General features: G+C 42.6%; 6 protein-coding genes across 6 annotated transcripts; 4 read left to right on the forward strand and 2 right to left on the reverse strand.

The window, feature by feature from the left end:
• Positions 1–12: 12 nt before the first annotated feature.
• Positions 13–5,064, forward strand: MONOS_10999 (putative myoferlin-like protein; the record flags this gene model as incomplete). Its single annotated transcript, XM_067863491.1, has 6 exons — positions 13–119; positions 182–407; positions 470–749; positions 836–1,088; positions 1,284–2,914; positions 3,196–5,064. The coding sequence occupies 6 exons, from the start codon at positions 13–15 to the stop codon at positions 4,752–4,754; spliced, it is 4,056 nt and encodes a 1,351-aa protein (XP_067729148.1). The 3' UTR covers positions 4,755–5,064.
• A 115-nt stretch (positions 5,065–5,179) lies between these two features.
• On the reverse strand, positions 5,180–5,790 carry MONOS_11000 (putative 60S ribosomal protein L40, ubiquitin fusion protein). The gene is made up of 2 exons (XM_067863495.1): positions 5,425–5,790; positions 5,180–5,377 (listed from the first exon to the last, which is right to left on the reverse strand). The coding sequence occupies exons 1-2, from the start codon at positions 5,715–5,717 to the stop codon at positions 5,272–5,274; spliced, it is 399 nt and encodes a 132-aa protein (XP_067729149.1). The 5' UTR covers positions 5,718–5,790; the 3' UTR covers positions 5,180–5,271.
• Positions 5,791–6,677: 887 nt separating this feature from the next.
• Positions 6,678–12,313, forward strand: MONOS_11001 (P-type ATPase (P-ATPase) Superfamily Protein; the record flags this gene model as incomplete). The annotated part of the gene is made up of 7 exons (XM_067863496.1): positions 6,678–6,847; positions 6,931–7,130; positions 7,186–7,617; positions 7,728–7,900; positions 8,005–10,594; positions 10,793–11,375; positions 11,425–12,313. 6 exons carry the CDS (start codon positions 6,678–6,680, stop codon positions 11,368–11,370), a joined length of 4,143 nt encoding a protein of 1,380 aa, XP_067729150.1. The 3' UTR covers positions 11,371–11,375; positions 11,425–12,313.
• Positions 12,314–12,516: 203 nt separating this feature from the next.
• On the reverse strand, positions 12,517–15,688 carry MONOS_11002 (uncharacterized protein). The gene is made up of 4 exons (XM_067863497.1): positions 15,467–15,688; positions 15,352–15,407; positions 14,750–15,293; positions 12,517–14,564 (listed from the first exon to the last, which is right to left on the reverse strand). The coding sequence occupies exons 1-4, from the start codon at positions 15,660–15,662 to the stop codon at positions 12,988–12,990; spliced, it is 2,373 nt and encodes a 790-aa protein (XP_067729151.1). The 5' UTR covers positions 15,663–15,688; the 3' UTR covers positions 12,517–12,987.
• A 64-nt stretch (positions 15,689–15,752) lies between these two features.
• MONOS_11003 (putative Tubulin polyglutamylase TTLL13) lies at positions 15,753–23,131 on the forward strand (the record flags this gene model as incomplete). The annotated part of the gene is made up of 4 exons (XM_067863498.1): positions 15,753–15,873; positions 16,042–16,178; positions 16,279–16,409; positions 16,508–23,131. The coding sequence occupies 4 exons, from the start codon at positions 15,753–15,755 to the stop codon at positions 22,983–22,985; spliced, it is 6,867 nt and encodes a 2,288-aa protein (XP_067729152.1). The 3' UTR covers positions 22,986–23,131.
• Positions 23,132–23,520: 389 nt separating this feature from the next.
• Positions 23,521–27,512, forward strand: MONOS_11004 (uncharacterized protein; the record flags this gene model as incomplete). Its single annotated transcript, XM_067863499.1, has 5 exons — positions 23,521–23,590; positions 23,669–23,814; positions 23,877–23,973; positions 24,047–24,827; positions 25,043–27,512. The coding sequence occupies 5 exons, from the start codon at positions 23,521–23,523 to the stop codon at positions 27,150–27,152; spliced, it is 3,204 nt and encodes a 1,067-aa protein (XP_067729153.1). The 3' UTR covers positions 27,153–27,512.
• Between the last annotated feature and the right edge of the window lie 42 nt (positions 27,513–27,554).

The raw sequence follows: 27,554 nt of genomic DNA on the forward strand, positions 1-27,554 counted from the left end.
CCATAAAATTTCATGGAAGCTCTTGAGAGAGCCGAATCATCCCGTAATGCGGGGCCTGGAGGGGTCCAGCAATTCTCAGTAAGAATTTGCGTTATAGAATGCAGAGATTTAAAGGCTAAGTGCGTTTTATTTTGATTTTTTTATAACTTTATTCAATTATCAAACATAACTATTGTATTAGAAACAAAAATATGATGTCTGATCCGGTGTGCTATATACGCACTTGTGGAGAATCTCAGCACACTACCATAAAGAAGAAAACACTTTCGCCATATTGGGAAGAAATGTTTTTCTTTGATGTGAAAGTTACCAGGCAACAATTTAATGATGCAAAGATACAGTTCCAGGTATTTAATGCGAATACATTTAAAAGAAACGAACTCATTGGAGCGTTCGAATTTGATTTGGTATGCTTGATTGAATTTTTTGAAATTTAGAATAAAAATCACTTCGAAAAAATTTCTTATAGTCTCGTGTATATGGTGAAGAAAATCACGAAGTGTGGAGAAAGTGGGTGGGATTGTATAACAATGATGCAGGTGCTGATTTGCAAGGTTATCTGCGCATTTGCATCACTGTTCTTGGACCCGGAGATATTCCTCCAAATCATGACGATGACGAAGATGATGAAGAGGTCGAAGGAGATGACCTTCAAAAAATGGTTTTGCTCCCTCCTCAGATTGAAAGGATCGGATATGAACTGCTTGTTCGCGCATATAGAGCTGAAAAATTACCAAAAATGGATACATGTTTGCAAAAAATTTCCTTGAAGATTTATAAGCAGATTTTTTAATGATGTTTTTTTTTTCATTATTGAAACAAATATGACTTACAGTTGGAAAGGTTGATTGCTTTATCCAAGCACAATTTGCAGCAGAAAAGAATGAGACAGATGTGGTGAAAGAAAACTACAATCCAATTTGGAACACCGAGCTCCGTGTGCCTGTGTATGTCCCTGCAATGACTGACCGTGTGATGATCCGAACTATGGACTGGGAGAAGCTCGGCGATCCACGTCCGATAGCTACAATGAATTTCAAGTGGTCCTCTATTGTGTTGGATCATTTTGGGCCGGCTTGGGTTAACACGTTTGTGTTGTTCATTATTTTAAGCTAAAATAAAAGTTATGTTCTTCTTAAATGATTTGATGCTTCTTTCTCAATTAACAAAAAATCTTGGATGATAAATATTTTCATTTATTCCTCATACTCTTTTTTTTCACCTCTTCACACTTGACTTTCATACACAATTTCGACCTCCTTCAATAACATCCACTTGATTAGATATGGCGCCTACCCCGTCTCAATGCGTGACAAAGCACAGTTCGCAAAGGCCATCACTGCCATTGCGCGAATCAATGCAGGCGATATTCCTGCGTCCCATTACAAAGGAAGAGTTTTGCTGACTCTGCTTGGAGAGAGAGTGGAAGAACCTCGCTTGGGAATGGCTCCTATTGCTCCCTGCGAAGAGCCAGCCACGGAGAAATACGTGTTGCGGTTCGATTTATTTATGGGCACGGAGATTCGGTGCAAGTTTCTGGACAAAGTGTGTGTGTATTGTCGTGTCGGGCACCACGAGCTGAAGTCGAAGAAGATTGAGATGAAGCAAGGGCGTGTGGAGTGGTTCCAGCAGTTCGAGGAGCTGCACATGGTGTGGCCGAAGGACCTGAGCCAGGTTCCGGACATTGTCATCGACATCGAGTCAGACAACACCATCATCGGCACCTCGCGCGTGGGATACCTCCGCATGCGCTGCGACGAGGTGCTGGGGTGGTCGCACACACCCGAATGGCACACGATCGTCCCCGACAGAACCAGCTCTGTCTACACAGAAGGCGAAGTGAGTGGGTTTTTGCTGTTGAATGTGAATTTCGGAGTGGAGTCGGACTCCATCCCGCGCCGCACGCCTGTCATGCGGCCGCCCACGAACCCGTACCAGGTGCGTGCACACATCTACCAGGCGAGAGAGCTTCCAGCAGCAGACGACACAGGAACCTCTGACCCGTTCGTGATGATCACCTTTGGCGGAAAAAGTGTGAAGACGCGGTTTATCCCACGGACGCTGTATCCGATCTGGTACTCCACGCTCACGCTGGACGTGGATTTGGCTGAGGATCCGTTGATGGTGCCGCCGCTGATTGTGATGGTGTACGACCACAACACACTTGGCTCGAACGATCTGATCGGCCGCACAGAAATCCCCTTCACGACGATGACGCGCCACGTCCCGCCAGAGCCGAAGTGGAACGAGTTGTACGTGGGCGACGCCGACGAGAAAGAAGGAGAGCTTTTGGCGTCGTTCCAGCTGATCCCGCGAGACGAGGCGGCACAAGAGCCTGTACAGTCCATCCGCCCTGCCATGAAGCCCTGCGTGGTCGAGTTCCGCTGCATCGGCCTGCGGAATCTCGTGTCAAAACGCATTTTTGGCATCTCTAACCCGTTTTTGGAGGTTGACTGTGGAGAGATCAAGACGCTGCAGAAGACGAGTGCGTCTAACACTCCCTCTGCTACATCACCGAATCTTTTGGAGGTGATGAACTTCAAAGTGGATTTGCCACTCAATCCTCTGTATGCACCCACTCTGAACTGCCGGGCGTATGACACAGGAATCAAGAACACTCTTCTGGGCACAACGTCAATTCCCCTGGGGCCATATATCCCGTGGAGCAATGAAGAGAAGCCGCAGAACAACCTGCCGGTGCGTGTGGATGTGATACCCGGGGCAGAGGCAGATCCAGAGATGCAGATGATGATGGAGGAGCAGCTGACGCCGGAGCAGTTGGCGCAGAGAGAGAAAGAAGAGAATCTGAGGAAGCTGAAGGAGAAGATGGACAACCTGATTCCAGAGGATATTACGCAGTGCAACATGATATCGACAGAGCAGTTTGAGTTTGATCAATCGGAGGATGCTGAAGGTTTGGAGAAGACTTAATGCATAATTGAGAGAGAAAGAGAAAGAGAGAAAGAGAGAAAGAGAAAGAGAAAGAGAGAAAGAGAGAATAAGTACTCTCTTTTGAAGGATGAAAAATGTTCTAAAAGAACTTTTTCAAACTCAAAAGATGCTGAGATAACTGTTTTGTATTTCTTTATTCATTTAATATCAAACAACCTTCATTCCCTATTTTTTTTAATGTAACATTTCCATTCATCATTTATTTTCTATTTTATTTAAATAAATATCCATTATATACTTCAGGAGTCCGAACGATGCCAGATGTAGCTGAGACGAAGATGGGGAAAGAGGCGAAAGAAGACAACGAACAGAAGACGATCGACCACGAACTGGAGTTCGATCTGAAGAAGCCTCCCTTCGACGAGTTCTCTCTGTGGCGCGGGCAGAAATTCGGCTTGTCCGCCCTGTCTAAAATTCTAGCAGACAAGTCACAGCCGGCAGGCACACGCACCATTGTCGGCAAAGTGAAGGCGAACTTGACTGTCTTCACAGCAGATGTCGCACCAAAATCGCCGATTCCTGCACAGACTGCTATTCGCGAGCAGTATGCCCCGCAGCCGTATGTTGTGCGCTGCTACATCCTGAGGGGCAGGCAGATGGTTCCTGTGGGCTCCTCAGGAAAGGCGTCGCCGTACATCAAGATCTACAACGGACTCAACAAGGAGAACATGATCATCGACAAGGACAACAAGAAGCCGAAGACGCTGAAGCCCGACTTCTACAAGTGCTACCAGCTCCCTGCACTCATCCCCGGAAACTCAGACCTGAACATCGAGGTGTGGGACCACAACCGCATCGGCTCCGACGATCTGATGGGGCGGACGGTGATTGACCTGGAGACGCGGCTGATGTGCGACCACTGGCGGGCGATGGCTCCGAAGCCGATTGAGTGGCGGGCGCTGTGGTCTCCGGCCTCGTCGTTTCCACAGGGTAAGATTGAGATGTGGCTGGAGATTATGACACCAGAAGAGGCAAGGCTGAACCCGCCGAAGGAGATATCACCTCCGAAACAGGAGAACTGGGAGCTGCGTGTGGTGGTGTGGAATGCGAAGGATGTGGTGTTCAAGGACATCAAGAAGAACTCGCCGCTGAAGAAGATGGACAAGCTGCAAGGGCAGACGTGCGACCAGGAGACGCTCGACAGGGCGCTCTCGAAGAACTTCTGCCAGCGGATGTGCTCGTGCGACAACGACCTGCTCGACAAGGACTCGTCAGACATCTTTGTGACCGGCCAGATGGAGCTGATGAAGGACAAGCAGGAGACAGATGTTCATTGGCGCTCGCAGGACGGTGTGGGCAACTTCAACTGGAGATTAGTGTTCAATGTCATCTTGCCCTGCCACGTGCCACGACTGAAGCTGCAGATCTGGGACAAAAACATGCTCTCTGCGAACGACTCCATTGCAGAGGCAATTCTGCATCTGGGCGGGATATTTAAGAAGGGGTACAGAACCAAGCTGGATCAGAACATAAGAAAGCAATGGATCATCCTCACTCATCCGATGTTTGCTGGGCCACAGGGGCAGCTGGAGCTGTCAATCGATGTGGTGAATGAAGATCACTACAAGTCGAGCCCTGTGGGAAAGGGGAGAGCAGAGCCCAATCAGGATCCTCCACTCGAAGAACCAAAAAGACCAGATGTTTCGTTCCCACCATGGGCAGTCCATAAACGAGCGAAGCTTACATTTCAGGCATACAAAACGAGATTAATTTTCTGGGGCATTATTGCAATAATAGTCATTGTTGCTATTCTCATCTTGATTTTGGCTATTGTTATCGGAGGAGGTGGAAACTCCAAGTGAAAGGAATGAAATAAATAGTCTTCATTTCATTTTGCCCTTTCAGTTGTTTATCGAGAGCATTTTGCTATTTTATTTCTCCTCTTGCCATCGTGCTTCTCCGTGCCTTCTACTCACATCTTATTTTTGGTACAACCATCGAAAACTCACGTCACAAAAATCCTTCAACTTCCAATTCATTTCACTTTGCTCTAATCCAACACCATTCGCCATCGATTATGTTCCTCAAATGGGAACTTATTATTTGTTAATTATTTTCTTTTCAATTTTGTTGTTTTGCTGCATGGTGCCATCTCTTCGTGTTACTTTTTTTTGAAGAGATTTTAACCTCTGTTTTTTTGTTTTTAAAATGAACGTCATGTTTGTGAAATGCCAATCAAAATATTGCTTTGGCATTTTTTTTGATTTCTTTTTGAAGAAAAATAAAATAAAAATGTTCATCATCCTGAGGTTATTTGTTGCAAAATTAATGAGAAATGCTCAAGAAGAAAAATGGATGACAAAATTTTAATTATGATATTTACTTGCTTCCTCCAGTTCCCTTCTTCTTTGGGCGAAGGTATGAGCTGTGTCCGCATTTGCGCTTTCTGCAGTTATGTGCACGTGCAGGAAGACGAGCATAGCATCTACAAAAATTTCATGTGAAATAATAAAATATCAACCAATTGCACACTTTCTGCAAATCATTTTGTCGCAGTTGTATTTACGGGCAAGAGCAGCAAGTGTTGGTTCAATAACACCACCACGAAGACGAAGGACCAAGTGGAGTGTAGCTTCCTTTTGAATATTATAATCTTGAAGTGTGCGACCATCTTCGAGTTGTTTTCCAGCGAAGATAAGTCTTTGTTGATCTGGAGGAATTCCTTCCTTATCCTGAATCTTTTGCTTCACAGATTCAATAGTGTCTGCATTTTCGACCTCAAGGGTGATGGTCTTTCCAGTCAATGTCTTCACAAAGATTTGCATTATAAACGAATTTGAGGAATAACCTTTGGACTGATCTTTTTATATCCGATTCTCGAATTGATCACACTACCCCCAATATTTTGCTCTGAATTATTTCTTTAATTTTTGGTTTGAAAGTTTAATGTTTTATTTTTTTTAAAAATAACAGAAACAACAACATATTTCATTTCATATAATTTTGAAGTTATAATAAATGTAATGTAAAAACAATGAAATGTTCAATTTTTTAAAAAGGATATTTTTGTCTTTGACTTAATGAATAATTAAAAAGTTGAAGTTCCATTGCCATTGAACCTAATAAATCAATATTTGAAAAAATATAATAAAATGAAAAATAAATTGAAAAAGAAAATATTTTTAACAAAGTTAAATTAAACAAAAAATAATCTTTGAAAAAAGAGAAAGAAGCAAAAAATATTTCTGTTTCTATGTATCATCTTTTTTCAAACAAATATAGCACAGTTATGACCCGATTACTCACCATTATTGCCCCAGTAAAGGCAATCCGATTTCACATTTTAACGTTTCACACAAAATGAAAAACAATTGTTATGAAAATCAATACGAATCTCTTTTGAAGATTCAGAAAGAAATATTTTTGTAAATAATTCAATCTATGACTTTCACAAAATAGATTGCTTTCAAAGATGTAGAATTGTTAAAGAAAAAAAGGAGGAGAGCAGTCTTAAGGACCATGCATTTTAAATTATTATTATTTTGAATCAAATTCATACTTTAAATTAACAGCGATCAACTTGATTGCACATCAAAAAAAACAAAATGCATCAACCTCTCAAATCTTCTTCACTCAATTTTTGTAAACATAACATTACACTCCACATAAACAAAAGAAAACTCTGTTTCAATTCATTTGCGATCATTATGATCATGAACCAATTATCGTAGATGAATAGTTAAGATCAATCATAGGTATAATTCATTTTGCGACAAAAACCACCCATGTCGTTTCCCGAATGGCCAGACAAAGCGGAAATAAGCGCTATGATGGAAGCTAGAGAACTTGCATTTTTTCAGTCCAGAGGAGGAATTCCATCAATTTTACAAGCATTTCACACAAGTGTTGATGGATTGGATCCCAATAATTTAGATTCTGAAAAAAGAATGGAATTGTATGCTCAAAAATTATATTAATTTCTCAATTCTGTTGTATATAAAATTTTTTATTTTGCTCATTTTTAATTATCTTTGAAAGATACGGGCGTAATGAATATGCAAAACCGGAATCAAAATCTTTCTTTAGATTATTTTTGGAAGCTTTTAACGATACAACACTTATTATATTGATGGTTTTGGCTTTAATATCATTGATTATTGCTGGAGCCGTGGAACATATGGCAGATTTATCGTGGCTTGATGGAGCTGCAATTCTTCTGACTGTTGTTGTGGTGACTTGTTTGTAACTTGTTTTTTATTTTACCAATTTATATATTTTTGTATGATTGTGAAGTGGTTACTGCGTGGAACACATGGTCACAAGAGCGTCAATTTCAAAAATTGAATGAAAGACAAAAAGATCGAGATGTTGTGGTTATTAGAGGTGGCGTACCACAAAAAATTTCAATTCTTGATTTGCTTGTTGGAGATGTTTTCATTATTACAACTGGGGATATATTGCCCGCTGATGGAATTTGCCTTGAATCAAATAACATTAGCTGTGATGAAGCAGCAATGACAGGTGAATCAGATCTAATCAGAAAATCACCAGAAAAACATCCGTTTTTGCTTTGTGGGTGTAAAGTTCAAACAGGCTATGGAAAAATGGTTGTTGTTGCTGTTGGAATGGACACACAATATGGAATATTAAAGAAAGCAATTTTAACATCAAGTGAAGAAAGAGAAGATACTCCTCTTCAACAAAAGCTTGATACACTTGCAAAACGTTTGCTATTTTAAATGAAATCGATGATCTTTACATTATAATTATTGTCAATTAATCATTTTGTTCCTGTTGTTATTTATATTATAATTTTAATTATTATTATTTCTTAGAAATTGGATATGTTGGAATGGCCGCAGCTGTTTTTGTGCTTCTTCTTCTTATCATCTTCTGGCTTATTCCAGCTATTCAAGAACCAGACCACTTTAAGACAGGCTCCTATTGGATCTTGCTGGTCGATTACTTCACAATTGCCGTTTCAATTGTTGTGATGGCTGTGCCCGAGGTTTGCAATTAACAGTTCAATTAGAATTAACATCCTTTCACAATTATGAAACTCTTAATTATTTCTTATTGTAAACACTTTCTTTTAATCAATACATTTAACAGGGTTTGCCCTTAGCTGTGACAATTGCGCTGGCATATTCGATGGGGCGGATGCTTGCTGATAACAACCTTGTGCGTGTGCTGTCTGCATGCGAGACGATGGGTGGGGCCACGACCATCTGCTCAGACAAAACAGGAACACTCACCAAGAACATGATGACTGTGACACACGGCTTCTTTGACGGCAAGCTTATTGACCTCGCAGACCCGAATACAGAACAGGCAGGCGGAATGAACAACGGGTTTATGAATCCATACGGAAACGAAGCAGAGCAGTATGCCCAACAACAGGTGACCCATCATGTGTCACTGAACCAGCTGTCTGAAGAATACATGTCTCTGCTGACCGAAGCCATCTCCCTGAACTCGTCGGCCAATCTGTCTGTGGATGAGCACGGGATGATCAGCTACCTGGGGAATGTGACAGAATGTGCACTGCTTCAGTTCTCGCGCGAGCTGGGTGTTGACTACTCTGCTATTAGGAAGCGGGAGGTGGTTGCGCAAACATTCCCGTTTTCGTCAGAGAAGAAGCGGATGACAGTCGCAGTGGACAAAGGGAGCAGCTATCGCGTGTACACAAAGGGAGCAAGTGAGATTGTGGGCAACTTGTGCACGCAGATGGTGGTGAATGGAGGACAGCTGCTGAACATCTCAGCAAATGACAGGATTGAAATAAACAACGTGATCAACCAGATGGCATCGATCGGGCTGCGGACAATAGCAATTGCTTACAAAGACATCAGAAAATCAGATGTTCCACCACCAGAAACTCAAAGCTCATCATCATCATCTTCTTCCTCTTCATCATCTCATCATGCACCAAGTGGCTCAACTGATTCTAATCAAGCACTGTCGATGCAGAACTCGCCAGCTGGGCTGGTGACTTATCCGTCTTCTGCATCAGCTTCAGGCAACTCAGCTCCGATTGAGAATTCATCGCGTCCTTCCTCCGCATTTTCGCAGAGCGGACAGCAGAAAGTGGACTACTGCCGCACACCTGTCACTTCACAGTACGAAGACATCCCCACAAACGAAGAGAGAAGAGATGAGAACATTGGCGAGAGGCTCAACCGCACGCCCATCCCAGGGATTGTTCCCTCTGCCTCGATTAACAGTGCAGGAAGCGAAGATCACTTAATGGGGAAACAGGCAGTGGGATCAAAGCCAGGCACTCCAAACAAGGAAAGTACCTCTGAGCAGCCTTTGATCCGCCCGGACAGAGACGAAGGCGACGAGCCGTCGGGTCCCTTTGGAGAGAAAGCACCTGAGTCAGACATGATTCTCCTGGCTATCATTGGCATCAAAGACCCTCTTCGACCAGAAGTGAAGGCAGCTATGCAGGACTGCCACGATGCACACATTGTGGTACGGATGGTGACAGGGGACAACATCATCACTGCCATGCACATTGCAGAAGAGTGCGGCATATACGACCCGAAGATTGGGATTGCGATGGAAGGCCCGCTGTTCCGTGCGCTGAGCGACGAGGACAGGAAGAGAGTGCTGCCGCGTCTGCAGGTGCTGGCACGATCATCACCCATTGACAAGCTGACGCTAGTGAATGGGCTGAGGGAGATGGGGCATGTGGTGGCTGTGACTGGAGATGGTACAAATGATGCGCCTGCTCTCTCAAAGGCAGATGTTGGATTTGCAATGGGCATAACAGGCACAGAAGTGGCTAAGGACGCATCGTCTATCATTATCACTGATGATAATTTTGCGTCTATTGTGAAGGCAGTGATGTGGGGCAGAAATGTGTATGATTGTATCCGGAAGTTCATCCAGTTCCAGCTGACTGTCAACATTGCTGCTATTGTTGTGTCTGTGTTTGGTGCGATCTTTGCCATCACTCCTTTGAGAGCTGTGCAGATGCTGTGGGTGAATCTAATTATGGACACACTCGCAGCACTGGCGCTGGCTACTGAAACACCCACACGTGTCTTGCTGAAGCGGAAGCCGTATGGAAGAAACGACTCTATCATCTGCAAGTCGATGTGGCGGAACATCATCGGCGGGGCAGCGTATGAGGCGATCATTTTGATTGTGACGATGTTTCTGTGGGGCGAGAAATACTCAGACGCCACTTACCCTGCTGACACGAACTGGGCGGTTGAAAGATGCCCTCTGTTGGAGCCAAACGACATTGTCGAGTGTTCTCATGTGATGTTCCCCAAGTCAATTTGCCGGCGCTTTCTTCTTGACCACAACGTGGCTATCTTCTCAGAGGAGCATTTCTCGTTCGTGTTCAACACATTCATCTGGATGCAGGTGTTCAACTGGATAGCGTCGAGAAAGTGCTACAACGAGATCAACTTCTTCGAGCGGATCTTGTCGAACCTGATGTTTGTGGGCATCTGGCTGTCGGTGTCTGCGCTGCAGATCATCATCATGCTTGTGCCTGGCATCAGAGACGCCTTCACCATCATCTGGATATCCGGACAGCTCTGGGGCTTTTCTTTCCTCTTTGCCATTCTCATCCTTCCAGTCAAGTTTATCCTCCATCTCATCAAAATGCCTGACCCGTTCAATGGAGAATTCGGCCTCATTCAGGAAGCAGAAGAAACACTTGTACCGCCAGGCGTTTACAAATACGGTGTTTAAGTCGTTTTCTCTTTTGTTTTAATAATGCTTTATCTTTGTTTGCTACGCCGTCTTCTTATTTTATTGCTTCTTTTCTTTTCTTTCCTAATTTATTTATTTATTTATTTATTTTTATTTGACCTTTTTTTGCCTTTATATTCTATTTTATATTCTATTTGTTCTTTATTTTTTTTTCAATGCACAATTACAGAAGCTGTAGTGCCACAAGAATCATGGGTTGATCCCGAATCCAGTCAAAACAATGCCTCTTCATCATCATCAACATCCTCCTCCTCCTCCTCTTCTTCCTCTTCTTCTTCTTCATATTCTGATTATCCTGTGGATTCAGGAACCGACCCAGCGCACCCTCAGCGCTCTGAAAGTGGCGCACTTGTGACTGTGAACTCAACCACCTTCCGGACAAACCCCATCGACGAGTTCGCCCCATCGCCGCTCACCTTCACTTCAACCTCCCAGTTCTCTCTCGGCCACTCTCCCTCGTCCACTTTCCCCACTTCAAATGGCTTCTACTCCCATCCTTCCACGTCTTCCCTCCGCTCCTCCGCAGAGCCTGTCTCTTTGGCTTCTTTACAAGCCATCGGCGAGCCTATCACTCGGACAGCGGACCATCGCTGGAGCATGGTGCGGCACCTTGTTATCGGCACGGCTAAATGGAGGCGCTTCCGCAAGCCGCTGATCCCGCAGGCAGGAGTCATCCACGTGACGGAAGAGTTTCTCGATCCAGAGGAAGCATATCATCGCAATCTTCCTTTGGAGCGAATGAAGTGAAACTGGTTGGTTTTATTTTTTTATTTTATTTTATTTTATTTTATTTATTTAAAGAGCCATGTATATAGTTCCATAGAAATGTGGATGATTTGATAAATGTTGCTTTTTATAAACAGAAAGAGAAAAAGCGTTCAATTAGTATTGAAAGCAATAAAAAGCAGTTTTTATTGACTTGCGAAGCGGAGCATTTATTATTACCATTTCCTTGTAATACGCACATCACTTATACAACACTTCAGTAAATGTCTTGTGTTCTTTTAAAGCTGATTATTTTTTATTTTTTATTTTTTCCCCCCTTAAAGTATAAAATTGACATGTCACAGATTTTTTATCTATTCAACTCTCAGTTTTTAACCTTATCTTCCCTTGTTTATTTCTTAATGTTATCAATATTCATTCTTCTTCTTCTTCTGCATTAAGAATTTTTATAATGTAATTCTAGTTTTGCTCCTTGTGAATGCAATTTTTTTATTGTTTTCTTTTCTTTTCTTTTCTTTTCTTTTTCTTTTTATTTTCAGTTTTTTTCTTTTTCTTTTTCCTTTTGTATATGTTTGTTTTAATAAATCGATCAATCGAGTTCAGTTTTTTAAGAGACTTATAGCAACTCCAAACATTTATCATGGATTATTGTATGTTGCTAATGAAAGTACTTTTTTACTCGTTCTTTTTATTCTTTAGCAATAAAATTCTATGCATCCTTTTTCAGATAGTTTCAGCTAACCTTCCTATTTTTTTATTTGATTTATAAAAGTCTTCTTATATTTGCTATCGAATTATTTGTATCGATTTTTGCATTTTTTTTTATTTTAAGAGAAAAATTGAAACGATTAAAGCTTTTTACAACCTTTATATTATTTTGATTTTTCTGATTGTTGACTTGCCACACAGCACAAAATATATTCATCTTTTTTATTTTAATAAAATATAGACATCGCAACAATGATATTTTCTTTTCTCTTCTTTTATTGTATAAATAATCTTTTATTAAAAGGGAATGTGTAATTGTAAAAGATGGTGATAAACAAACTGATTATTGGGGAAAAAAATGTTTAATTAACGCTTCCATCATCAAGTTGCTCTCAAAACATCTTTTTTTAACTCCACAAAATTTCAAAAAGATTGATATTCAGTTAAAAAAAAAAAATCTTTATTCTGCGTTAATAATCTTTCACATTTAATGAGAAATCAAACAAATGGAAAAAACAAAAATAACAAATAGTTAACGATGTGATAAAAATCGAATAAATTAAAAATTTGTGGTTAAAAAAAAAATAAAGTCATTTAGAGTACACAAAGAGTTATAATAAAAGGAATTCTTTTTAAAAATTCTCAAAATTAAAAAAAAAAAAAGCTAGAAATGCACTGAAACAATCATCAGATTCAGAAACAAAATATTGTACAAGAATTGAAAAGATGAGGGGTTTAAAGAAAAAATGTGATATTTAATTACCACGTTTCAACATTATATTGAAACACATCCAGAATACAACAATAGAACCGCTTTTCTATACGCTTTTTTTATTTAAACTTCAAAATTATCAAAAGCATTCGTCACTTCTTTCTCACATACACATGCATATCTTCATCTTCCTCTTATCTCCATCCAACAACCCCAACTTAGCTTTGCACGGTCACCTCCTTCTTCTTCATCACAACCGAAAGCAGCAGATCCTTCGAGAACGCATTGTCATCTGCCGTGTCTTCTTCTCTTTCCTTCAGCTTGGTCGCATACAGCGACGAGAACGACAGCACTGGCATTTTTGAGTCAGGCAGGTTCCTTCCCTTGAGCGTGCCTATACACGACAGCGCACGGGCATCCAATATCCTCGCACGGGTAGTGGAGGACACAGTGTTCGTCTCAATGAACGGGAACTTCGCATTTGCATAGGAGGTGTTGGAAGAAGAAGAAGAGGAAGAAGAAGAAGACACTTGTGCCGCATTCAAAACAGCTTCTGTTGGGAACTGGATGGGTGAGTGGAGTGTCGGCAGATGCAGCTGCCCTCGCTCATAGAGCGTGAACAGTGGGGGCTCTGATCCGAAGAACGCTTTTGTTGCCTCGACTGCTGCTTCGTCGTCCCACTCGTCGTCTGACAGGTCTTCATCGACATCAGCTGCATCCACAGACATCCCAATGTAAGGGGCATGTCGTGCAGACTGAGAAGAAGAAGAGGAGGAGGAGGAAGAGGAAGAAGAAGCAAAGCCAGTGGCAGAATAAGGAGGAGGGTATTCGGAGGAAGAAGAAGCGGGGGGCTTGCTGGGAAGCGAGGATGAAGCAAACCTGGAGACGGAAGTGGCTGAAGGGGAAACTGGTGGAGCGAGGAGAGAAGAGGAGGAGGAGGAGGAAGAAGAAGAAGCAGATGATGACGATGATGATGAGGTTGATGTCAGAATCAATGATGAAGAAGCTGATTGTGACGCCAACAGCGCAGTTTTTGCAGCTTGCTCTGTTGCCAATTTATTTTGCAATTCTTTTTCAGCAATCGCCTTTTCTTCAGCCTCTTTTCTTCTTTTCTCTTCTTCTTCTTCTTCTTTCCTCTTCTTTTCCCCTTCTTCTCTTTCTTCTCTTTCTTTCTCTTCTTTCTCTCTTTTCTCCTTCTCGCTCTTCAGATTAGCAAGCTCTTCTTTCGCGCTTCGCTCCAGCATCTTCTGCTTCCACGCATCTTCAATCACATTCACCGACTTCTTCTTTTCCTCATCATCCTTTGCCTTCTTCTTCCTCTCTTCTTCCTGTTTCGCTCTTTCTGCCTCAAACCTCTTTCGATCTTCGCTGGTTCCTTCTTCTTCTTCTTCTTCTTCCTCTTCTCGTGTGCTTGTTGAAACAACTGTCTTTACATCTGACATTGGAAGAGGAATTGAGCTTTCAGCGGCATTTCTTTCTTTCTCTTTCTCTTTCTCTTCAAGCTCTTTCCGTTCTTTTTCTTCCTTTTCTTGTCTTTCTTTCTCTTCTTTTTCCTTTCTTTCTTCTTCTTCTTCTTTCTCTTTTTTCTCTCTCTCCTCCTTCTCTTTCATTTCTTTTTCTTCTTTCTCTTTCTCCTCTTTCTCTTTTCTTTCAAATTCTTCCTTCTCTTCTCTTTCTCTTTTCTCCCTCGCCTTTCTCTCTTGTTCTTCCTTCTCTTTCAGCAACACGTCTTTTTGCTTTGAAAAATCCAATTTAATAACACTTTCCGATTCTTCGTCTTCAAATGTTGGTGGAGCTTATTAAATGGAATATAACAGATAGAAATTAAAGAACAAAATAACAATGAAATTATAAATTAAACACGAAACATCAAAACAAACAGAACATTAAAAAATCAAGAAAAAATTTTTTATTGATATTTCAAAATTTACATGAGCAAATGACAAATAAACATTCATTCAGCCTTTATTAATCACATACCAGTCGTTGAATCTTCGCCTGATGGCATTGGAGGAGGCGGTTCAAGATCGGAAGCATCAGGCATTGGAGGAGGCGGCTCTGTGATATCACTTCCAGGCATGGGAGGAAGCGGTAAATCAGAAGCTTGCTTTGATTCCTGTGAACTTTCCGGAGGTGGAAACTGTTCCAGTTCATCGGGCATCGGAGGCGGAGGTTCTGACAATTCATCACTTGGCATCGGAGGAGCAGGTTCAAGAGCGGATGCATCAGGCATTGGAGGAGGCGGCTCATTCATTAAATCATCGGGCATAGGAGGTGCATCAAGCGACATATCTGGTGGTGCTTCAGGAGGTGCTTCAGGGGGAGCTTCAGGAGGAGCCTCGGGAGGAGCTTCTGGAGGTGCCTCCGGAGGTGCTTCTGGAGGGGCAGCTATTTTTTGTTCCTCTTTGTGATCGCTTGACTCACTTGGTTGCGCTTCTGGTTGAGATTCAGCCAACAATGTTGCTTTATATGCCTGAAATTCCTCATTTGTCGAGGCCCTGTTTGGATCAATTTGCAATCCTTTCTGTAATACAAAAAATCATCAATAAAACAGTGAATAAAAATTTTTTTACTCATCATGCCTTTATTGCAACTTCCACTCTTTGTTTATAAACTTTTTCATTTGTTCCCAATGAAACTTCAAGAAGAAACATATTCATTATAATTAATAGAAAGCAAACAAGTAGTTCAGCATACGTATGCGATGTTTATCTTCTTGCTTTGGATCTGTTGGCCAAAAAAGTCCATATGCAAAATACAACTCTTCATCTGTTCCATCAACTTTTAGAAATGCAGTTGCTTGCTGGGCAAATATATGGTTCATAGGCGCTCCATAGAGCTTTATAACTTTATCCTTTCCTCCCTGAACAATAGTAATTGTCCTTTTTGACATCGGAATTAATAATGTTATACTCTGCAAGATCAAGTCATCGCCCGTTATATTTTGTCGAAAAGTTAAAATATTGTTATTTTCTCGTCTCTAATGAGTTCTCAGCACAAAGAACTCTTCTCCAAGGAAGACATTGGAGAAACAGACGGCGAGATAGAAGGAGAAGACGACGACCCTTCTTTCGTTGTTCCTGAGACAAAAATAACAAAAACAAGTTCAAAAACTGTTAGCGCAAGTGGAACACAACCAAAACGCAGAAAGAGAAAAGCATTAATAACAGTTAATCTAACATGCATGATTTTAACATATTGCTTCTTAAAATTTTAATTTATTTTGTTTTTTATCAATTATTTCAAACTTCATCTTTTATTCGAAACATTAGGTTGCAAATACCCTATTTTGCGTGAAGTTGTTCAATATTTTAATTGGGTTGATACCGAGGATGATAAGGAGTGGGTTTTATGGTGGATGGATACTTCTGTTTGTGCTGAAAGATTGAAAAGAATGAGAAGTTTTCAGGTAGAAAGCATAATAATATTCAATTTTTCTTTTTTAACCTTTAATTGTATTATATTGCATATCTATATGACACATTTTCGATACGATTTTTTCAATTTAGAAAATTAATCATTTCCCTGGGATGAGTGAAATTACCAGAAAAGACAATCTCGCACGAAATATGAATCGATTGAAAAAACAATACCCAAGCGAATACTCGTTTATTCCAAATACCTGGGTTCTACCAAGAGAGTTTGAATTCTTTATTGAAGCTATCAGCTCAATTCAATGGCCTTTCTTTCTTTCTTTCTTTCTTTTTGTATATGTGGTGTGAATGTGGAATCATAAAGTTATCACGAGCTTCAATCATTTTGCTCAGGAAAGAGAAATTCAAAGACGCTGATTGTGAAGCCTGATGCCAGCTGCCAAGGGAAAGGCATTTTCCTCACACGCGATCCAGAACAGCTGTCTCTTCAGGATGATTGTGTTGTTCAGACATATCTTACGAAGCCGCATCTGATAAACGGATACAAATACGACCTGCGTGTTTATGTGCTTGTTGCGTCTGTGTGCCCTCTACGCATCTACCTGCACAAGATGGGGCTTGTCAGATTTGCCACTGAAAAATACCTGAAGCCCACTTCAGACAACTTGGATCATGCGTTTATGCACCTCACAAACTACGCAGTGAACAAAAAGAACAAAGACTACGTCCAGTGCAAAGAGAAAGACGACGGGCCGAACGAAAAGGAGAACTCAAAGGAAGCCAAAAACGGCGATGCACAAAGCGGAGAAAAGGGGAAAGCAGGCGACAAAAGCAGCAGCAATAGCAAAGAAAATGGCGATGACGACGAGTTCGACGAAGGATCGAAGTGGAGTCACGAGGCGTATCTGAAGTACATGAAGGAGAAAGAAGGGGTGGACACGGACGAGCTGTGGCGGAAGATCGGCAACTGCTGTGTGAAGACGATCATCCCCATCCAGGCGATCCTGCAGCACACATACAAACTCTGCACGCCCGACGATGCAATCACGAAGCGTACGTCGATGTGCTTTGAAGTGTTGGGCTTTGATGTCATTTTGGACCACAAGATGAATCCGCATGTGCTGGAAGTGAACCACTCCCCTTCGTTCATGACTGACACGAAGATGGACCACCGTGTGAAGTTCAGCGTCATCCGCGACTCGCTCGTGCTGATGAATGTCAACGTGCGCGACAAGCTTGAATGTGTGAAGAGAGAGAAAGAGCTCCATCTCCAGCGCATTCTGAAGCCCATCCAGCACCGCATGCGCCCAGTCACGCCGAAGGGATGGAACAGCAGCTCAAACAGTTCAGGAAGTGGGTTGCAGAGCGGACAGGGAAGTGGCAGTAGCAGTAGTGGTAGTGGAGGGGGAGGAGGAGGAATGGCTGGTGGAAGAGATCTGGATAAGAGGCCTCCGTTTGGAGGAGGAGGAGGTGGTGGAGGAGGATATGGCAGCGGGGGAATGAGCAGTGGGAGTGCAATGAGACGAGGAATAACTCCTCCGTCCAGAGCGAAACGATCACCATCGCCTATCATTTCATCATCTTCTTCTTCCTCTTCGATATCATCTTCGTCTTCCACTTCATCCGGAAGCTCTTCTTCGCTTTCGAAATCCAAGTCATCTCGCAATGCCTCCTCCACAAACACCAATTCATCTTCCTCTTCCACTTCCTCTTCCACTTCATCAGCATCCACACGAAACACATCATCATCATCTTCCTCTTCTTCATCTTCATCTTCATCTTCATCTTCCTCTTCCTCTTCTTCTTCCGCCCCCACCACTCGCAAGTCCGTCCCCATCAACTCCCTCGCCGATCGCATCGAATACGAACTGTCGCATCTCGGTGGTTTTGTTCCTATTTATCCCACAAACGACACAAAAGACTACGAAAAGTTTGTGATCAACCCATCTCAATTCTACGCAGCTGAAACCGCAGCGTCAAAGGCCAGGCGCGAGCAGATCCAGAAGGAGAAGGAAGAGAAGGAGAAGGAGAGAGAGAGAGAAAGAGGGCTGGTGAGGAGGTTTAGAGGAGAAAGAGGGATCGAGGCGCTGGGGCTGCAGGCGGAGCAGAGCGGGGGTGGCACATCTTCAGCGTTTGGAGCAGCAGCTCAAACAGCTTCAAATACTTCTTCTTCTTCTTCTTCTTCAAATTCAGCTTCTTCATCTTCTTCTGCTTCTTCCTCTGTAAATAATGGGAATGAACAAAACACACAGGGAGAAGCTGGCCAGCCGAAGCCGTTTCATTTGATGTCGATGAGTGAGCAGATTGCATATTTGAGGAAGGAAAGAGAGCTGAGGGAGATGAGGAAAAATAAGAAAGAGGAAGGAGAAGGAGGAGAAGGAGGGGAACAAGGAGGAGGGAGGAAGGAAGAACATGAAAACGAGCAAGACGAAAATGAATACAGTTCTCATGGCAGAGAGAGAATCGAAGCTGGCTTTCCACGCCATCCGACCAACGGCACAAAGGATACCTTTGATGAAGAGCCGCTTTTCAGTGACCAACGAATTGGAGTGAATGAGAATTCCAATGAAGCAGCAGAGCAGACAGAGCAGACAGAGCAGACAGAACAACAAGAGAGCTATCCACCGATTTTGTCGCCGGCGCTGCGGTTTTCGTCATCGAAGGCGAATCTGATGATGCACAACTTGACGGGGGAACATGAAGGATTTGGTGGTAGCGGAAAGGAAGGGGAGTTTAATGAAGATGTTAGAGAGGAAGAAGAAGAAGGAGAAGGAGAAAGGGAAGGAAGAGGAGAAGAGGAAGAGCTGAATGAAAAAGTCCAGACAGACACGAATACAGCTGATGAGGCAGTAGTTGTGATGGAGCGGTCGTTCCGATACGCAGTGGGGAAAAGAGGGAGAAGTAATGATTCTTCAAGAGAAAGAGAAAGAGAAAGAGAAAAATCCAATGAAGGAGAAAGATCTGTCCCGAAATTGCCTTCGAGTGCATATCGCCAGCCTTCTTTTCCAGCCACCACGTTCTGCGACACACAAACACACGCTTTGCCTGCTGTCTCCACACCTTCTTTCTATCAGCCTTCGTCTGCAGCTGTTCCCCCTGGCTCGTCCCGCGCTGGCAGCACTTTTGCATCGTCAAGGAACGCTCGAAGGACTTCGATAGGATCAATGAATTCATCTTCCTCTTCTTCGTCTTCTTATTCTTCTTCATCGAATGCTTCTGCTATTTCTCCTGGTGTGAATGGCAGGTACAGCACAGCCAACTCACCAGCCCAGCTGCAGAACGGAGACAGGGTGCATCTGTCACCGACACGTGTGGAGTCTGCCAGATTATATTCAGCTTCCTCCTCCTCCTCTTCTTCTTCTCCTGCTTCTTCAATCACTTCTTCTTCAATACACCCTTACAACTCCAGTTGTGTCTCTTCTAACACCACCAGCACAACCACAGTTGCTCTGCATGCATATCCACCTCGCCCTTCATCAACAGCTCAATCACTCACCAAGTCACGCAGATTGGCTGGGCAGTCAAGCCAGCAGTATCCTTCTTCTTCTTCTTCTTCCTCTTCTTATCGTACTCATCAGCAGCCATACAATAGCCACGGAGAAGGACCGCACCCGAACACAAGATCCAGTTTGGTTCCGACCAAAGTGACGATACAAGCAGATATTTCAAGAACTTCTTCTATTTCATCATCATCTTCTTCTTCTTCCTTTTCTTCTTCTTTGGTCGAAGGATCCAACCAAGCCCTTGAGTATATTCCACCTCTTCCATTAGATTTCTCACTCATTCAAGGCGACCACGTGAATGATGATGCTGAGCAGGCACGAGTTGAGCACATTCTGCAGAGGAAGCAGGAGCTGGTGGAGATTTACCGGTTTGACAGCTATGCAGAGAAAGTTGTGGGGAAGAAGAAAGAGAAGAGACGATGGGGCATGATGATGAATAACGAGAGAGGAAGGAACAGGGAGAAGGAGAAGGAGAAGGAGAAGGAGAAGGCGAATGGGGAAGGAAGAGGAGGAGGAGAAGAAGAAGATGAAGAAGAAGAAGTTCGAGAGGAACGGATGAAGCAGAAGAGGATGAATGAGCTGAGGGTGTATCGAATGATGGAGGAGGAAAAAGCGAAGGAGAGCGCGAAGTTCAAAGAAGAAGGAAATGGGGTGAAGAAAACAGGAGCAGAAACAGAAAGAGAGAAACAAGAACAAGAAATAAATGAACCCCAAACAGTCATTTCAACTGCTTCTTCGGTTGTTTCTTCTTCTTCAAATTCTTTCTCATCATCATCATCATCATCATCTCATTTGAGGAGCACCACCCCCCACTCGCAATCAGCAGGAGCGATTGAGCTCTCAGCCAACAGCTGCTCTTCCTTCACATCGCATTCGTCTGACAATCCCATCAACACAAACATCACGTCCACCTCCTCTCTGCCTCCTTCTGACCGCACTTCCCTCCCAAATTCATTGAATTCAACGCCTTCTGCGCCTGCTCGTGCGCTTCTGTCGTATTCTCCTTCGTCTCCACTCGATTCTCCTGCTCAGACACCAACCACTGCAAGAAGAAGGCTCTCCGCACAGAGGTTGCAGCATCGCCCTTCTACTTCTGCTTCATCCAATTCTTCTTCTTCGTTGGCTTCTTCTTCTTCCTCCTCCTCTTCAGATCCTCATCTTCATCACATCTCATCTCCACACCAGCTGATGATGATGAAACAGTCCATTGAAAATGCCTCGTTCGAACAGCAGCACAAAAACAATGCCGAACAAAACGAGAATTCGAAGTTTGACCCGCCTCTCTCGCCTTCCACTGAACTCACCATCAAACATCATCTGCATTCTCATCCTGGTTCTGGTTCTTCTGCTTCTGAAGACAATTCTTCTTCTTCTTCTTCTTCCACCTCTTCCACTTGTCTGTCTCCATCCACAATTCGACCACACTCTGCTTCAAATCCACCTTCTTCAGTGCTTCCTCTCTATCGTCATGCGAATCATCATTCTTCTTCTTCCTCTTCCTCTTCCTCCTCCTCTTCTTCTTCCTCTAATCCTTCAGTTCTCCCTATCATCATTAATTCTTCTTCTCATCATGCTCCTTCTCAATCTAATTCAACTTCCTCCTCCTCCTCTTCTTCTTCCTCTTCTTCTTCATCTTCTTCATCTGACTCATCATATTCCCAACAACCACCCAAACACCCACCTTCCCCTCTTTCCTTTCTTTCCATCAAACCTCTTCGACAGGCACCTTCTCCTTCATTAACATCCTTATCGATATCCGGCAATAAACTGAGGCAATCAAACCTGTTTGCTCCTGCTTCTGTTTCATCATCTTCTTCCTCTTCCTCTTCCTCTTCCTCTTCCTCTTCCTCTTCCTCTTCCTCTTCCTCTTCCTCTTCCTCTTCTTCTTCTCATCCTTCTTCTACTCATTCTTCTCATTCATCTTATTCCCCTTCTCCTTTCAACAGCCTCTCCAGCATCCCTCAAGACATGCCCCTTTCTCCCACCTCTTCTTCTTCTCACAGCCATTCTTCTGCTGGCTCCGTTCTTCCTTCTCTTTCTATCGCTTCTTCGTATTCACATCAGCATTCGTCTTATCCTTCTTCTTCTTCTTCTTCTTCCTCCTCCTCCTCCTCCTCTTCTTCTTCTTCCTCTTCTGCCATCACACACAGCAGCATCAACACTAACAACAACAGCAGCAACAATAACTCAGAAGATGACTCATCTGAAGACAAATACACAGCCAGCAACAGACCCGTCTATGGCAGATGCACCCCTTCTCCACCTCTTCCTCTTCCCCACTCTGTTCTTGAGCCTTCTTCTTCTCCTTCTCTTTCGCCTTCTCTTTCGCCTTTGTCTTCGCCTTCTCCTTCGCCCTCGCTTCCACTTTCGCTTTCTTCATCTGACACATCTGGAATGTCATATATTCCGCCTTCCTCGCCTTGCTCATCGTCACATGCTGGAGTGGCAGAACCTTTGTGTCTTAGCAATAGATCGTTCAATTCACATAATTCTTCTTCTTCTTCTTCTTCTCCAATGACATCATCATCTTCATTAAATTCATCATCATCGTCTTCATCAAATTCTTCTTCTTCATCTTCTTCATCATCATCATCATCATCATCTTCTTCTTCTTCTTCTTCTTCTTCTTCCACTTCACTTCCTTCTCGTTCACACAAACATACTCTTTTCTCTCAGCCAACATCCAAATCTTCTGCATCCACCCGCCAAAGCCCACGAATCACTTCAACTTCTCCTTTTTCTCTTCCTTCATCATCATCATCATCTTCTTCTTCTTCTTCCTCTCCTTCTTCTCTTCCTTCTTCTTCTCTTTCAGCCTTCCCAATAAAGTCATTTTCTCTAAAAGGACAGCAGCCATTCACCATCTCCAGGCGCGGAGAGCCATCACGGAATGGAATATTCCCTTCTTCTTCTTCTTCTTCTTCTTCAGTTGTACGCTCACAAAAGGGAGGGATATCAAATATATTGAATGCAACTAATGTATCTGATGTATCTAATGCATCGAATATATCACAGACATCTCAACCATTGCAATCATCTCAAACAAACCAAACAGACCAAACAACCCAGGCATATCAAACAAAACAGACAAGCCAAACGAATCAAACGAACAAAATAAACCAATCAGTTCCGATGGCCCATGCAACAAGCACACTTCAAGCATTCCGCCCAACTTCTCTTGCTGCTCCTGTGTCTTCGCTAAGACGCTCTGCTATTTCTTCTTCTTCTTCTTCTTCTGCTTCTTCTTCTTCTTCTTCTTCTATTGCTTCTTCTTCTGCTGAGTGTGTTGTTTCACCAACCTCATATCACTCCATGTCGCATCACATACCCAGTTATTGATTTTGCTGCACATCATTTTTGACTTTTCTTTCTTTCTTTTCTTTCTCTTTCTCTTTCTCTTTCTCTTTCTTTATTTTTTTGTTTTATTTTTCGTTTCATGTGCCTCTTTTTTAGTTGTTTATTGGTTTCCTGTTGAAACGAATGATGAGATCCCGAATTCTATTTAGATTACATTTTTGTGAAGTTTTGTTACGATTTCTTTTTTTGTTTTTGCTTTTCATGAATTTTTTGTATTTTGATTTTGATACTTATGAAATCTTTCATCCACAATGTTTTACCACTTTTCATTTGTTCAACTTTGAAGAACCAGTTTCGATTGCGTATGATTATTAAATCGTTCTTGCTGTAATTGTTTTTTATATGTAAGTTATGTTTAAACTTTCAGAATTGTTGGCATCTCTTTTCAGTATTGCGCACATTTCCTCTTACAATTAACAATAAATATTGTTCTCCATGCAAAAAATTTTGAATTCTCTCAAGTGTGAATCACTATTTTAATAAAGGGTTGAAAAGAATTGATCAAAACTTTAAATTGATGGATTCAAATCCCTTTCACACATCTATCCAAGAACGTTCAGAATTAAGAAAACAAACATTTGCCCAGGGTTAGCTTTTTTAACTTTACAATATATTTTAACAGTTTTAATCCTGAAAACTGTTTATAAATGTTTTCAATTTTGTAGATCATGATCCAGCAAATCGGAGGAATCATTTTGATGAGGCTCAATTCAGCATGAGGAATTCAAGCCGAAATGAAAAGCTTAATTCGCATAGAACATTTACGGAAGCAGATGATTTTTCCAAAATGAGCGATGAAACAAAAAACATGGTTTTTATTATTTAATTAACACAAGTTAACTGATTGGTTTTAATATCATTATTTTACTTAAGGTTGCGCATCTTCACGAAGAAGTGCCAAAACTTTCAAATCCTGATCCAAGCATTAGACACGAGGGACTAAAGTTTTGTGCAAATCTTGTGGGGAAAGGCATGTTCATTTCTTAATACCATTAATGCTTATCTGACCATTTTTTATTTTTTAATCATTCCATGGGGTGCAGATGAGTTTCCACCAATTCAGTCTTTGTTAGAAACAGGAGCACTTCGGCCAATTATAGAAAATTTAAAAGTTGATACTTATCCAAACAACCAGAAATTTGCTTTAATAATTTTAACTAATGTTGTTATGCGAAGCAAAGAGAACTCTTTATTAGTTGCAAAGGAAAATGGAGTTGTGGAGGTGATTAAATGTCTTTTTTCACCAGTTGATGATGTAATTGAAGAGGCACTATGGTGCATATCAAATCTTCTTCACGATATTCCAGCAACAGACAAGGTGATGCTCGATTTAGATATATTTGATGCGTTCACCTGGCTTTTGTCTGGCGAAATTCGTGATCAATCCATCCGCAATGCAGAGCGAACGAACCGCTGGGTGCAGCGGATGATGGAGATGGGCTTTTCTCAGCAGCAGCTGGAGCACGAGCAGCCTCCGCAGGCACCGAATTATGTCATTCCAGCTGGAAGCGCGCCTATTCTGAGCACATGTGCAGCGTGTCTCAATGAGAAAGTTGGGAAGGCGTTTGCGTCACATGCGCGGGAAAAGCTGGTTGCGAATGCGCTGGAGGCTGTTTTCTCCAAATCACAGATTGCACAGATACCCGAGTGGTTCTGCCAGATTGTGCTGTCGCGGACACGGATATTCCTCGTGTCGCAGGATGCAGACACACTCAGCTCGGCGCTCCATGTGCTGAAGACGATCAGCGCCTCACAGGAGAAATCGAAGCTCCTCTTGATGTACAACTTCATCCCTCTGCTGAGCCCTTGGCTGTTTATCGTATGGTTTGGAACTGATATGTGCTGATTTCTTTTTAATTTTTTCTTTTTTATTTTCTTTTTGTTTTTTCTTGAAACTTCATTGAAATGTGCTTTATTGAATTATCCTTTGTTATTTCAAACATCTTTTTATTTATTTATTTATTTATTTATTTATTCACAAATTAATTGTATCATTTCTATTCTTTTTCTTTTTGTCTTTTCTTTCTTTTCATCTCCAGCAAAAATGAAACCCATGCCCGTATCCTATCCCTCACACTCAATGTCCTCTCCATCATCTGCAAGACAAACGTCCTCTTAACCCAGCAGCTCCTCAGCAGCGCCCCAGTCAGCAGCATCGTCGGGATCGCGCAGTCCACGTCATACAACGTCTGCTGCAACGTCTTCCAGCTCCTCCGCTCTGTCCTCGTCTCTCTCCCTTCGCAGTACCCAGCAGTTCTGCAGTCAAATGCCCATCGTATGGCCATGACTCGTTTATTCCACCAGTCCCTGCGTCCAGAAGAGGCATGCTCTATTGCCTTGTTTCTCGCAGTCTTCTGCAGCTGTGGCGATGAAGGTGTGGGGGATCTGGTGAAGCTGCAGTTGTGCACAGCCATTATGGAACTGCTACGTAAATTGTATGAGAAGGTGGAGTGTGTCGATGCGATCTTGACGCTGTGTGAGGCGCTGCTGGATGCGGTGGACAAAGGCGGGGAGATGATGGCCGACGGGGTGGAGGTGACAAAGGACGAGTATCAGAAGAGGCAGCTGGAAAGAGAAAGGGCAGCGCGCATTCGGATGCGGCAGCAGGAGGCGCTGGGCACGAGCATGCGGTTTGGGAACGGGATTATGCCGTATGGGTCGGTGAAGTCGTGGAAGGACATCATGGAAGAGGAGAAGGAGAGGGTGAAGTCGAGGGAGGCGCAGATGAAGAAGCAGCGGCAGGTGCTGAAGAGCCGGTTTGAGCTGAGGCTGAAGCTGAGGAAGGAAGTGAAGACGCAGTTTGTGGAGAAAGGGATTGTGGGGTTCTTTGTGGAAATGTTGGATGTGAAGAACAAGCTGCTGAAGAAGCGTGTGGATAAGTTTTTGGCGACTCATTTCAAAGATTATTTGAGTAGAGATGCAGAAGAGTTGGAAGGGATGCATAGAGAAAGGGTGATGACAGAGCAAAATGAAGGAAAAAGGAGGAAAAAAGGGAAAAAAGGGAAAAGGGGGATGAATGAAGAAGAAGAAGCAGGAGCAGCAGCAGCAGGAGGAGGAGAGAAAAACATGGATGAGGAAGGAGAAGATGGAGAAGATGGAGATGGAGATGATGATGAGGAGGATGACAATGAATCCGAGGAAGAAAGCGAGAATTCTGACACAGCGCCCAACCCGTCCATCTTCACCATTATTGATCCACAAAGCGCTTCTTCTCTGTTTGCACCTTCATCTTCAGCACAGCAAGGGATGAATTCAGAGTCAGATATGTCTTCTTCTGCAGACAATGCCTCGGCCAGCACTCAGCCTTCTGCTGCACAGCCGTTCTCTCCATTTGGCGCTTCTTCTTCTTCCTCTTCCTCTTCCTCTCTTTCTTCTTCTTCTGCTTCTTCTTTAATGTCACAAACAGGCAAACAACCTGTTTCTGCTACCAATCCATATTTCCCCACACAATCGTATTATCAATCCATTTCAGCCAATCCATTTGAAACTTCATCATCTTCTTCTTCTCTTCCTCTTCCTCAGCCTAACCAAAACACACCACTTTCTTCAACTTCCTCTTCTCTTGCTTCCTCTTCCTCTTCCTCCTCCTCTTCTTCTGCTGCTCTGCCAAACCCGCTTGCCTCACCTCCGCTTCCTGTCGTGTCCACACCTTCACCTTCATCTTCTCCTTCGTCTGCTTCTGTTTCTGCTTCTAATCTGACAGAATCAAACCCATTTGCAACAGGAGCGTTATCAGCAACTGCACCTTCTTCTTCCTCTGCTTCTTCTTCTTCTTCTTCACAGCCAGCACAGCTGTTTCCTTTCCCTTCTACCAATTCTTCTTCTTCTTCTTCCCTCACTTCATCGCCTTTCGGCTTGGCACCTTCTTCTTTCCCATCTGACTCCTCTGCCCCTTCTTCACATTCCATTTTTTCTTCTCAGCTGGCACAAAACAGACAACAGCAACAACAGCAACCTTCTCCTCTGAATGTCTCAAACGCTTCTTCTTCTTCTTCTTCTTTAGCCAATCCTGCCACTTCTGCAGGAATGACACGGCAACCAAATGTGTTTGCATCACAGGCATCCAGTTTCCCTTTCCCTCAGCAGGCACCTAACTTCTCCTTTGCACAGCAGCAGCAGCAGCAGCAGCAGCAGAATCCTTCTGGGTAAATTCAACAGAATAATTCTGGATATTATTATTATTAATGCTTTTGAGTTTTTTATGAGTCTCATTTATTTTTTTGAAAAATGAAAAAATATAAAGAATTAAAAAGATAGAAAACAATATGGCTTTATTGCTGTGCTTGAAAGAATCTAATTTTATCAAATCAGTACGATTTTGCTTTTTATCTATGAATTATTTTTGACTGGAGATAGTAATACGTGAAAAACCGTTTTTCTTTTCAGACAATACATGTGTCAATTCATGAAGAGTAATTGATATTCAGTTTAGCAGTGAGAAATTCTCTCCAAATGCAAATGAATATTTCCATTTTGATTATAAACATAATAAACATACACTTTAATTATTGGAAAATGCAAATTGGGATTTTTGTTGATGAAAAATTTTTG

The sequence above is a fragment of the Monocercomonoides exilis genome, assembly GCF_001643675.1.
Source record: "Monocercomonoides exilis strain PA203 chromosome Unknown scaffold17-1647472, whole genome shotgun sequence".
NCBI classification, from domain to species: domain Eukaryota; phylum Preaxostyla; order Oxymonadida; family Polymastigidae; genus Monocercomonoides; species Monocercomonoides exilis.